Source organism: Schistocerca piceifrons, chromosome 4 (assembly GCF_021461385.2).
Source record: "Schistocerca piceifrons isolate TAMUIC-IGC-003096 chromosome 4, iqSchPice1.1, whole genome shotgun sequence".
In the NCBI taxonomy this organism is placed as follows: Eukaryota; Metazoa; Arthropoda; class Insecta; order Orthoptera; family Acrididae; genus Schistocerca; species Schistocerca piceifrons.
The window spans coordinates 837,085,031-837,098,215 of record NC_060141.1 but is presented as its reverse complement, the minus strand read 5'-3'; the positions used below and the strand labels follow the sequence as shown (position 1 = coordinate 837,098,215).

General features: G+C 40.6%; 1 protein-coding gene across 5 annotated transcripts in view; it reads right to left on the bottom strand.

Annotated features, from left to right (window-relative positions):
- Window positions 1-13,185, bottom strand: part of LOC124795065 — a 104,210-nt gene that overhangs the window by 46,755 nt on the left and 44,270 nt on the right. For all 5 annotated transcript variants that reach the window (XM_047258870.1, XM_047258869.1, XM_047258873.1 and 2 more), the window contains one exon: window positions 5,642-5,843. In XM_047258870.1, coding sequence (XP_047114826.1) covers window positions 5,642-5,843 — 202 coding nt within the window. The remainder of the gene's footprint in view (window positions 1-5,641; window positions 5,844-13,185) is intronic.

Here is a 13,185-nt window from a genome sequence, read left to right as displayed (position 1 = left end):
TTTCAGCTGTACTGAATAAGGATTTGCTGTCATCACTTATAATTATGCTTGTATCATCTGCAAATAACATAATTTTTGATGATCTGTTCGGCCTTTCAATGTCATTTATATAGATTAGGAATAATAGGGGGCCACTATCTTATGCGTATCCTCATTTTTGAATAATGGTTTAACCTTAGAAATTTTCAGCCTTTTGGGGAACTCACCTTCACTGAATGATAAATTGACAATATCTACCAGTGGTTCCAAGATTTGTGAGCCGACTTTTTCTATTATTGTCACTGACACTTCATCCAGTCCTGCAGACATTTTAGATTTCATACTGTTAATTACTTTCAATATTTCATATGTATTAGTGGGACTTCTTATGATGCTACTGACTACTTTTGGTGCTGTTGTTTGGTAAGGCTCTTGCTTAATTTGTCAGGTACACTTAGAAAGTAGTTGTTAATGTAATTGGGCAAGACTTCCTTCTTTATTTCAATGTTATCACTAGATTTAAGTACAATATCCTGGTCTTTAGAGCTTTTTCCTATTTCTCTTTTAACAATTTCCCATGTGGTCCTTGATTTATTGTCTGACTTCCTTATTAGTCTATCATTACTTAATACTTTTGCTAGATTAATTATCCTTCTATATGCCTTTTTGTAGTTACTAACATATTTTTTTAAAAGTAATGTCGGTATTGGTTTTCATTTCAGTGTTTAGTCTTTTCATAGTCTTGGAAGAGTTTTTAATGCCAGACGTGAACCAAGAATTTGTGTGTGTATGGCTAGATGAGTTGATTTTAACTAATCTTTTTGAAAAGCACATCTCAAAATCTGCCATGAAAAGAGAGAGAGCATCTGTATCAGTTTGTGACAATACTTCTGCCCTAGATTGGTTAGTCAGTGTGATACCAAACTGGCTGCAGTTTTCGGGAGAGAAAATTCTCTTATACATGTGATGTACTGTTTTTGTATGTATTGGAACTGTGAGCACTTTAATAATAAGTGCATTATGATCAGATATTCCTAGGTCAATATTCAAAACTTCTGTATCTGGGCTTTCTATATTTGAAATTATATTATCTATGAAACTTTTTTGAAGTGTTTGTTACCCTTGTAGGACTGTTTATGTTAGAATATAGGTTGAAACTATGTGAAATATTGAGGAATTTAATTTTAAATGAACTACCTACCAACATATTGACATTAAAGTCCCCACATACAATTACTGATGTCTTCTCATCATGTAAGAAGCTCAGCAGTTCTTGAGTCTACTTAAAAAAATTCTGGGTCATCACATGGTGATCTATACACTGACATGACTGTTATTTTCCTATTTTTTACACTCATTTGCACTGCTGTTGCCTCAAAATGTTTTTCTATGCTCAGGAGTTCAGCTTCGGGTCTGTTTTTCACTTTAATATCTGATTTTACATAAATGCAGACACCCCCATTCTTGGCTTCCTTCCTATAAAAATGATCAACCAAGGCATATGGGGAAATATTAATGTATTCTAATTCATAATTTTTGCACCAGTGCTCTTGATTACAAATGCAATCAACACAATATTCACTGGCCTCAATCTCGAGATCTAGAATTTTATTTTTGAGACACTGTATATTAAGGCTAAGTAATTTTAAGATGTTGCAACTTGGTTGAGAGGACCTCTTCCTTGTATTGTCCAGTGTCAACGGTTTCTTCATATTGAGGCTGGGTACCAAGAATCCTTTAGGGACAGAGGTTTCGTGCATCTCGTCTTTCTTTCTTCTGTATGTGTCGCAACTTTGATGCGACTCGCTGGCCGTAAGCACATTTCTTGCTAGTGATGCTGCTGTATAGTCTGTAGCTGTTTCTGATACTGTTGGAGCTGTTGTGGAGGCTTTATTTGCCTCAGCTACTTTTGTGGCAAGTGAAGATTCTAGTGCTGGATCTGTTGCCGGTGAATTAGTTTCATTTTTATGTTAGAGAATTTCAGTTGCTGTGATGGGTGGTGGTAGTGGTATGGTACGGATATTCTTGTCTTCAACTGCTAACACTGCATTAAGTATTTCTCGACTAATGAATGCTTTTCCAAGTTTATTTCTGTGTAGCTGGTAAAATGACTTCTTTCTGAAGACGGTACATTCACATGTGTGGCATTCGGGAAGCTTCGGCATATTTTTTCAAATTTTCTATTAGTAACAGCGATTTCTTTGTTGACACAAGATTTTTACATCAGATTGTGTCTTTGTGGTATACTTGCAGTATAGAAGTTCACATCTGTAATTTTCTGTAGAGTGCTTCTTAGTGCTCTTGTGGGAAGTTTACCCTCATTCCTATAAACGTCATTAGCACCCCCAATTATTAAACAGTTTCTTCCGGGCTCCAAAAAATGCTCACAGTGTTTTAGAATTTCACTCAAGGGAGCCCCTGGTTTTGTCATTCCACTAACTTTAAACACAGTTTGCGTGTTACACATGATACCAGCTAAGCCCTCTCCATGACTGTCTGAGAGCATGTAAATATCTTCTTTGTTCTTCTTACTTGTGTTCGTCACGTTCTCACAATACGTATGTTCACTGAAAATTATAGTACCGGTACTTCCTCGCTCGTTATTACAAGACTTCGTACTCGACTGGTTTTTAAACTCTGCATTTGGTGAAAGTACTTTGTTTCTTTCGCTATTTTCACATCTTTTAGACTCGTCACAGGTTTTTTGCCACTGGGAGACTGAAGTTTTTCTCGTTACGGTTAACACGAGGGAACTTTTTAGGCCATATGAAGTTATCATTTGGCCCATTTACAAAAGTGTCACTACACTCTGAATTGACTCCTATCACTTTTTCAAGCTTTGTACGTACAGTTTGGCTGACAAGATCGTATTTTAATGAAGCAGTCACACAGCCTTCCGACATTCCTTTCGCAAAACAAAAAATCACGATAACTACAGTGCACATTCCCACAGTCGCAAGTCGCATTTCTTTCTTCTAAAGTATTTAAACATTGTCGACGGATCCATTTTTGGGACCGTGGGCATAATTTAACACCATTTCTCACCTTCTTACTACATTTTACACACACAGGATTTAAAAACTCTAATTTTCCGCGGATCTGTCGAGTAGTACGTCTATACGCGGCGCCACCATCTCAGTACGTAGATGGTGATGGAAGAACATACGGAACAGGTCTCACATCTCGTTTTTTTTTTTTACACAGATAAGAGCTAGAGGCGTAGGGTAGGGAGCAGAGGCCGTCTAGGGACGGACGAGGATATCGCGTACGTTCGGTGGACAGCGGAATACCAGCTTGGGAGGGATAGTGGGCAAGACGTTCCTCAGCTCGGGGCACGGCGAGAGGTAGCCGAAACCCCGGCAGAGAATGCGATTCAGTTGCTCCGGTCGTGGGCAGCACCGAGTCACGAGAGGAACGGTCCTCTGCGGTCGGACAGTGGGACTCCGGAAGGTGGCGGCTGACCGGAGAAATAAGGCACGGGATATCTGTTTCTGCACGAGGTCGGTCCGTGAAGGCGTCAGCGGGAGGCACTGCTCGTCACTACAGATGCGACGGCCGGGAGTGGCTGGGCTGTTCAAAGGGGACAGGGGTTTCTCTGTACGGAACGGGTGTCAGCTGTGCCTAAGTGGAGGTACTGCTCGTGGCCGGTAAGTTCCGTGTGGTTAGAGGTGCCGAAGTAGCAGCACTCGAGGTGGAGGACAATATCGAGGAAGGTGGCTTGTCGGGTTGAGGAGTACCAGATGAAAGTCGGTCAGGGTGACAGGAAGGAGGTTGTAGATCTGGAATTTTTCAGGTGTAGCATTCAGTATTGGCTACGCTGTGGGCATCGGGAATGTTAGTGTAATGGGAGGGGGCACCAATAGTGACGAGCAGGCACCGTGCAGTAAAGGAACTGTGGAGAGTCTGAGGAGAAAATGGTCGGTGTCTTTAAGATAGGAGTGTAGGTTGTAAGTAATAGGCTGAGGGTGTTGGTCTACAACAGCAGAGATTGTATCAGTGGGGGCACAGTAACGGTGGGTGGTTCAGTTCGTGGAGCATATAGAAAGTAGGAGTGCAGTGAGTGGGGGAGTGGTGGGGGGGGGGGGGGGGGGTCAGAGGAGGAGGAGGAGGACGGAGGAGGAGGGCGGGAGGGAGGGGGAGGGAGAGAGAGAGGGAGGGAGGGAGGGAGGGAGAGAGAGAGAGAGAGAGAGAGAGAGAGAGAGAGAGAGACTGAGACTCTGGGGAGAGGTTGTGCAAGATTTTAGGAGAGTCTGGAGACCCTGCTAGATTTCTAGAACAGGGTCAATGTGGCACGGTTTGTGGATGGACAAATCAGACAGCTGGTGGAGCCCTTCTGCCACGTAATCCTTGCAGTTCAAAGCCACAGTGGTGGAGCCTTTGTCAGCAGGTAGCCTTGCAAGGTCAGGATCAGTTTTTACATGGTGGATTGAGTTCTTTCTCCAGATGGAAAGTTAGTTTACACGTCGAGGGATTTGGGGAATGACGGTGAGGCGAGGTCCGAGCTTAAGAAATTCTGGGAAGTTAACAGGGGGTGAGTTGGGGGCAATGGGAGGGAACTGAGTCGGCCAGGTCCGACATTAGTCTTTGGTCGAGTCTGGTGGGTAGGGTCGGTAGCAAACAATTTTTTCCACTGCAGAGACCAGGAGAAGGAGAGAAGTTCCTTAAAAAGTCCAGCAGGACTGAACTTTGGAACCAGGCAAGAGGTAAGTCCTTCAGAAAGGACTTTCTGGGGCTAAGTCTTTCAGAGGAAAGATCACGACTGTGTTTCGGGTCTATTTAGGTTCTGAATTCCGGACGGTGGTGGAAGGGAGTTTTTGAGGGCAGGGTGAAAGTACAACATTAGCAAGGCAGGGTTTATCAGCTATGAGGCGATGTGTGGGAGGTTCGGAGGCTTTTGTAGAGGTGGTACAGAGTTGCCGAGCGTGCTGTCCGACACGACATTCTTCATTTTAATGACTGCTTCACAGCCTGTGCCACTTGGTTCCTTCCTACCACCACCAGCTTTTTCTGAACTGCACAGCTGGGAACTCTCGCAATATATCCTATGTTCTCGTAACTCTCCTCGCCACAACCTCTGTCGATAATTGTCTTTAACCCACCTATCCTATTCTCTGTCCCCACTCCAGCACTACACAGCCTTCTATTCCACCAATGCACCCACAGTCCTTTTACTTCTCTCCTTTCCCGCACCCCCCTCTCCCCAACTCCCCGCTCTCTGTCTAACACCCCGGCTGCACCTAGCTGCCCTACCATCTCCCCTCCTCATTCCTGTATGTTCCCACAAGCAGCACTTTAGTGTCCCCCACCTCTACATGCTATCCCTCCCATCCAGTCTCATCCTCACCCCCTCTACCCAGATTGTTTCTCCCATTACATGCAGTTGCTCACAATCTGGCCTCAGCAGCCTGAGACAGTGGGCATGTATGTGAGTTCTATTTGCGTGCGTGCATGTGCGGTGTGTGTGTGTGTGTGTGTGTGTGTGTGTGTGTGTGTGTAATCCAGAAGGAGGCCTTTCAGCCGTAAGTTTACTTGTTCAGCACTTTTTGTTTTATCTGAGACTCAGCATCTCCGTTATACGGTGAATAGCAATCTATCAATAGCAATCTTGTCATTACTCAATCCCGGATTTCCCATCTTTTAATAAAAAGAATGTAACACTTACCGAATAGCCGAGCTTCTGGGCGGCGTGCAGGCGGAGATCTGCGAGTCTCTGGCATTTGTTGCAGAGCACGTCGATGACGTGGGGGCTGACGGCGCACCACTTGTGTACTTTACGCAGGTTTCGGGCACTGCGGAAGATAAGCATCGCCTCCCGCTCGGTCCTGCCGCTCTTACAGTTCTCTGAGTTGCAGTGCCTCGAGACCCTGTGGAATAGCAATATGTCGACAGTTCACTCCTGAATAGTATCTCCGACTGGCAGGACAGAGAATTTGTCAACACACTGTGGCAGTCTATTTTAGCACCCACAATCGAAGTGCTGTCCCGTGTGAAACCAGAAGTGAACAGATAGGAAAACCAAACAATAACAAACACAAGCACAAAAATAGGGGGGGTGGGGGGGCATATCAGCACAAATGTTAACTTTCAAAACCAGTGGTTCAGATGTTGATGGGAAGGAAGGATAATTAATAGTAGTAATTTCACCTTTATAAGGCATCCATGGAGAAGAAATAAAAACTTTGAGGTTCACGATGACATTGTAATTCTGTCAGAGACAGCAAAGGACTTGGGAGAGCAGTTGAACAGAATGGACAGTGTCTTGAAAGGATAGTATAAGATGAACATCGACAAAAGCAAAATGAGGATAATGGAATGTAGTCGAAATAAGTTGGGTGATGCTGAGAGAATTAGATCAGGAAATAAGACACTTAAAGTAGTGAAGGAGTTTTACTATTTGGGGAGCAAAGTAACTGATGATGGTCGAAGTAGAGAGGATATAAAATGTAGACTGGCAATGGCAACGAAAGCGTTTCTGAAGAAGAAAAAATTTGTTAACATCGAGTGTAGATTTAAGTGTCAGGAAGTCGTTTCTGAAAGTATTTGTATGGAGTGTAGCCATGTATAGAAGTGAAACATGGACAACAAATAGTTTGGACAAGAAGAGAATAGAAGCTTTCGAAATGTGGTGCTACAGAAGAATGCTGAAGATTAGATGGGTAGATCATATAACTAATGAGGAGGTATTGAATAGAATTGGGGAGAAGAGGAGCTTATGGCACAACTTGACTAGAAGAAGGGATCAGTTGGTAGGACATGTTCTGAGACATCGAGGGATCACCAATTTAGTATTGGAGGGCAGTGTGGAGGGTAAAAATCGTAGAGGGAGACCAAGAGATGAATACACTAAGCAGATTCAGAAGGATGTAGGCTGCAGTAGGTACTGGGAGATGAAGCAGCTTGCACAGGATAGAGTAGCATGGAGAGCTGCATGAAACCAGTCTCAGGACTGAAGACCACAACAACAACAACAAGGCATTTATGAGGTCTGTATCTTGGCTGAGGGTCTCCCTGGGTATTTGTCAGGATTATTGTGGGCATCGGGTCCACGAAGTACAGAAATATGCGAACTACAAGTTATTAGCCATCACCACTTTATTTCTATGAAAACATTTATAATAACGTGCTTGCTACACCGACCTGTCATAACATGTGACCTCCTATCATGAACAAATATAGATTTGTCAATACTTCATTGTGAGTTGAGAAAGACACGATTCTGCATCAGAACCACGCGCATCGGCAACTGTTGTGCCTGTGGAGGCAGCCAGTGACGCGACACAACTCCTGTGCATGTGTGTGTGTGTGTGTGGGGGGGGGGGGGGGGGGCTGCAATGTGAGAATAAAAGTGCTGAAAACCAAAGCGTAGGTTGAAACGACTGAAGGTTGTTAGACAAGGAGACATTATAATCTCCATCATTCTTTCCGAGCCATTTTGGACATGGCTTATTGAACTGAGTAGGTTTGACTTAACAAGTCTACGTAAGTTTTGTGAAGAAAATACACATTAATGCAATTGATATCTCACAAGTTATCTGGTACAGATTAAAAATGTGGTGTAACAGTTCTTAATAGCAATGCTAAAATAGATGGATCAGAAGTCCAACAAGCACATAAAGGCACAACTGTCAAGAATAAAAGGTAAAGGAACGCTAAACCATATTAAATGTTGATAGCACTTGAGATACTTAGACTTCCAAAATTAGACTGTATAATGATAAGCATTTTAATGAATAGGAACAATTACTGCTGGAACACTACTACTACTAGTAGTAGTAGTAGTAGTAGTCAAACAAAAGAAGCAAGGGAGATTAGCATTTAACCTACTGTCGACAATGAGGCCACTAGAGATGGAGCTGAAATTCAAATACAGTTTTTATTTTCCTTTGTGCATAGCACAAATTTTTGGAGACTGTCTACTAAAGTTTTTTCTTTCATTTTTGTACTTATTTTACAAGAACCTTCTACAAAGTCAATTATAAGTAACAGGCACAAACAACAACATCAGTTACAAATTTTATACTTTTATTTTTAAACAAAATTCTAACTATCTTATTTGTTTTTATTGACAATCACCTGTGATTATGCGCGTCATGGGTATATCAGATGCAGAATCTGCCAGTTGTCCACTGTGAACTAATTCCAGTGGTGATACAGTTGTCATGACAAGACAAAGATCATGTGTAGCAATAATTGTTTCTGTATATGTGTACTAAGAATAGACTAATTTCACTGTCAATTTAGCCATATGTATCTGCTTTTTCTTATGTTGAAAAATTTCATATATGAGACAGGTCAAGTAAACTATAATAAAACACGATCTCTCTTTCGCATTATTGTTCTTAGAGTTAACGTGTATCACTGTTTCTTATTAACAATACATAAATGAATTTTTCTTTAAAAAGTAAGTAGAGATGAGCCTTTCAACATAATTAATTATTCTGAGACTGTTTAATGAAAACGTGTTGGACTGTTATTGCAGTTTTATGTAATTTGGTATTTAAGTACTGTTGCTGCTGAGAAAGTTTCAGCAAGACCAAAATGTGCTTTTCATTTATTGTCATTTGTTATTTTTTCTTTTTTCAGTTTGTGTGGTTTTGTTGCTCTGAATGAATTTTCAACCTCAAGCACAGTGTGCACCAATTTGAAATCTAATGGCAGATTAAAAGTGTGTGGCTGACCAAGACTCGAACCTGCCAGGAAGTTGCTTATCAGTGTACACTCCACAGTAGAGTCAAAATTCATTGCAGAAACTACGTTTTAGGCAACAGCTGAGCCATTTCTGGGTACGATCATTTCTTTAGGGAGTGTCGAGACTGCGAGGAATGTGACAGAACTTGCGTAAAGTTTCGAAGGTAGGAGATGAGGAACTGGTAGAAGTAAAGTTGTGAGCACAGGTCGTGAGTCGTGCTCGGATTGTTCAGTAGGCAGAACACTTGCCCGTGAAAGGTAATGTACCACTCCGGCACACAGCTGTAACTTAACAGGGAGTCGCAGTAGTATTATAATTACATTCTGTACACTACAACTGCAAACTACAGACTGATTCGAGTTGATTTGTATATAATTTTGAGGGTGAACAATATACTTAGTAAGTTTAATGCTTTGAGTTACAATAGTAAATATGAGAATTGAGGAGGTTATCTGTATAAAAAACTGAATTCTCAACTACATTACAAGCATTTTAGTCACGATGCATACAAGTGGCTAAGAGGTCTGTCAAGATCACAGTACAGGACTGTCGTCATTACCGGGCGATTGTAACACAAACTGTTAATGTTCTTTACTTTTGTTGTTGCAGTAAAAGTAGTACTATTTGGGTGCAACTGACACTTTGCAAAGTGCTCATACACTTTTTTGATTTCACCGAATGCTGTTTTTCAGGTACTACTGCTGCCGAGTGGGTGCTGTTCGACATGCAACTGATTGGAAACAGATTTGCGCAGAAAAACGGAGTTACAGTAATTCTGCTACACGGAAAGAGCAACTCGCACGAATATTCGAACTTAGGCTCGTGAATTGACAATTAATGCTACACGGTGTCACTGTCCACTGCGCAAAGTGGTACCGAAATTTATAGATTCTAAGACTACGTATTTCTTCTCGGATGTTAGGTTTTATACCTAATATCCTAGCAACTGTCACCTTTTTTGCAATCTCCTTTGCTCGGATTCGCACAGTTGAAAATGTGAAGAGGTTACAATTACAGAAGCAGGACAACGCAAAGAAATGTGTCGGTTGGTCGGTAAGGATCGAGGGACTCATGGCGATGTATCGGACTGGGGTTGCCACAAGTTTCCCTGAGTGAAATTCCCTGATTTCCAGACAAGTTTTAGCATTTTCCCTGACAAATTTTGAGATTTCAAGGGTGAAAATTAAGACGTAAGTTGACAACCTGTCTTTGTAGCTACGGTACAAGAAACAATAGTGTAAACTAGGAAATATCTTTAAAAAAACCTTGCAAGCAGATGGCATTTCCTGATGTGAGCAAAAATCTTTAGTACTAACCTCAACATCTTTTGTAATGAACTGTTTTTAGATGGAGAAAGCAAGCCACACGGTATGTGTGTTTCATTAAAACCACTGATATTAATTTATTTCAAATAAATGAAACATTTTTGGTGACAAAAATACGCATTTCCTTGGAGTTAAAAGAGATTTAAAATACCTTCACCAATTTCATAAATAACCTCAGAAAAAAGTAGGCCTCTTGAAAGAAGTGTGTAAGATGGGGATGAACTGTGTAAACCAGCTCTGTCGGTGGCTGCCAATAAAAGGTTGGTTCTACTATGTTTGATATCGTGTTACATCTATTATTTTATTTATTTATTTATTTATTGTTCTGTGGGACCAAATTAAGGAGAAGTCTCCACGGTCATGGAACGAGTCAATACATAAAATTATAACACGATATTAGAAACAGATAAAATGAAATATAAAAAAAAACATATTCAGGTGACAAGTCGTAAGTTTAAATGAAGAAAATCAACAATGTAACACTGGAATTTGCTTAATTTTTTAGCTCTTCCAGGAGCTCCTCGACAGAATAGAAGGAGTGAGCCATGAGGAAACTCTTCAGTTTAGACTTAAAAGAGTCTGGGCTACTGCTAAGATTTTTGAGTTCTTGTGGTAGCTTATTGAAAATGGATGCAGCAGAATACTGCACTCCTTTCTGCACAAGAGTCAAGGAAAAGTGCATTCTACATGCAGATTTGATTTCTGCCTAGTATTAACTGAGTGAAAGCTGCTAACTCTTGGGAATAGGCTAATATTGCTAACAACAAACGACATTAAAGAAAATATATACTGTGAGGGCAATATCATAATTCCCAGATTTCTGAATAGGGGTCGACAAGAGGTTCTCGAACTTACACCACACATAGCTCGAACAGCCCGTTTTTGAGCCAAAAATACCCTTTTTGAATCAGAAGAATTACCCCAAAAAATAATACCATACGACATAAGCATATGAAAATATGCTAAGTAGACTACTTTTCGTGCTGAACTGTCACTTATTTCAGATACTGTTCTAATGGTAAATAAAGCAGCATTTAGCTTCTGAACAAGATCCTGGACATGGGCTTTCCACAACAGCTTACTATCTATCCGAGCGCCTAGGAATTTGAACTGTTCCGTCTCGCTTATAATATGCCCATTCTGTCTGATCAAAATATCGGTTCTTGTTGAATTGTGAGTTAGAAACTGTAAAAACTGAGTCTTACTGTGATTCAGCATCAAATTATTTTCCACAAGCCACGAACTTATTTCATGAACTACATTATTTGTTACTGTTTCAATATTACACACAAGATCCTTCACTATCAAGCTGGTGTCATCAGCAAACAGAAATATTTTTGAATCACCTGTAATACTAGAAGGCATATCATTTATATAAATAAGAAACAGCAGTGGCCCCAGCACCGACCCTTGGGGAACGCCCCACTTAACAGTGCCCCATTGGGACTGAACATCACTACCACTCTCAATATTGCGGGGAATTACCCTCTGCTTTCTGTTATTAAAGTAAGAGGCGAACCAATTGCAAGCTACTCCCCTTACTCCATAATGGTCCAACTTCTGCAGTAATATTTTGTGGTCAACACAGTCAAAAGCCTTCATTAAATCAAAGAGAACACCTATCATTCGCAACCTTTTATTTAATCCGTCTAAAACCTCACAGAGAAAAGAGAATATAGCATTTTCTGTTGTTAAACCATTTCTAAAACCAAACTGAACATTTGACAGCAAATTATGTGAATTTAAATGCTCCAGTAACCTTGTATATACAACCTTCTCGATAACTTTAGCAAACACCGATGGCATAGAAATAGGTCTAAAATTGTCAACATTATCAATGTCTCCCTTTTTATAAAGTGGCTTCACTACCGAGTACTTTAATCGGTCAGGAAACCGACCACTCCTAAAGGAAAAGTTACAGATATGGCTGAGAACTGGGCTAACATACATAGAACAATACTTCAGTATTCTGCTAGATACCCCGTCATATCCATGAGAGTTCTTGGTCTTTAGTGATTTAATTATTAACTCAATCTCCCTCTTGTCAGTACCATGGAGGAGCATTTCAGGTAACAGTCTCGGAACACTTTTTTCTAAGAGCGCTATATGATTCCCTGTTGGGACTAGGTTTCTATTTAGTTCACCTGCTATATTCAGAAAGTGATTATTAAATACTGTACATATATGCGACTTATCAGTAACACGGACATTCCCACTACGCACTGATTCTATATCCTCGACCTGTCTCTGCAGACCAGCAACTTCCTTTACGACTGACCATATGGTTTTAATTTTATCCTGAGACTTAGCTATTCTATCTGCATACCAAATACTTTTTGCCTTCCTAATAACATTTTTAAGCACCTTACAATACTGTTTGTAATGGGCTGCTGCATTTAGATTTTGACTGTTTCTAACGTTTTGATGTAATTGCCACTTTGTTCTACAAGATATTCTTATCCCTCTAGTCAGCCACCCAGGCTGCCTGTTTGTGCTAGTACCCTGTTTTAAACGTTCTAACAGAAAGCAACTTTCAAAGAGCATGAGAAAAGTCTTGAGAAGAGCATTATATTTATCGTCTACTGTATCAGCACTATAAACATCTTGCCACTCTTGTTCCTTTATAAGGTTTACAAAGGTCTCTACAGCAACTGGATCAGCTTTCCTGAACAGCTGATGACTATATTTAACACATGTTGCAGCATAAAAATCTTTTAAAGTTAAAATTTGCGCATCATGATCTGAAAGGCCATTCACCTTTTTGCTAACAGAATGCCCTTCTAGTAATGAGGAATGAACAAAAATGTTGTCTATGGTTGTTCTACTGTTGCCTTGCACTCTCGTTGGAAAGAATACGGTTTGCATAAGATTATATGAATTAAAGAGGTCTACCAACATCCTCTTCCTTGCACAATCACTTATACAATTAATATTGAAGTCACCACATATAACTAACTTTTTGTATTTCCTATAAAGTGAACCAAGAACCTCTTCTAGCTTTAGCAAAAATGTTGTGAAATCGGAGTCTGGGGATCTATAAATAACAACAGTTACAAGTTTAGCTCCATTAAATTTAACCACACCTGCACAACATTCAAACACATTTTCAGTGCAGTACTTTGACACATCAACTGACTCAAATGGGATGCCGTTTTTCACATACATGGCTACTCCCCCACACTGCAAAGAGCT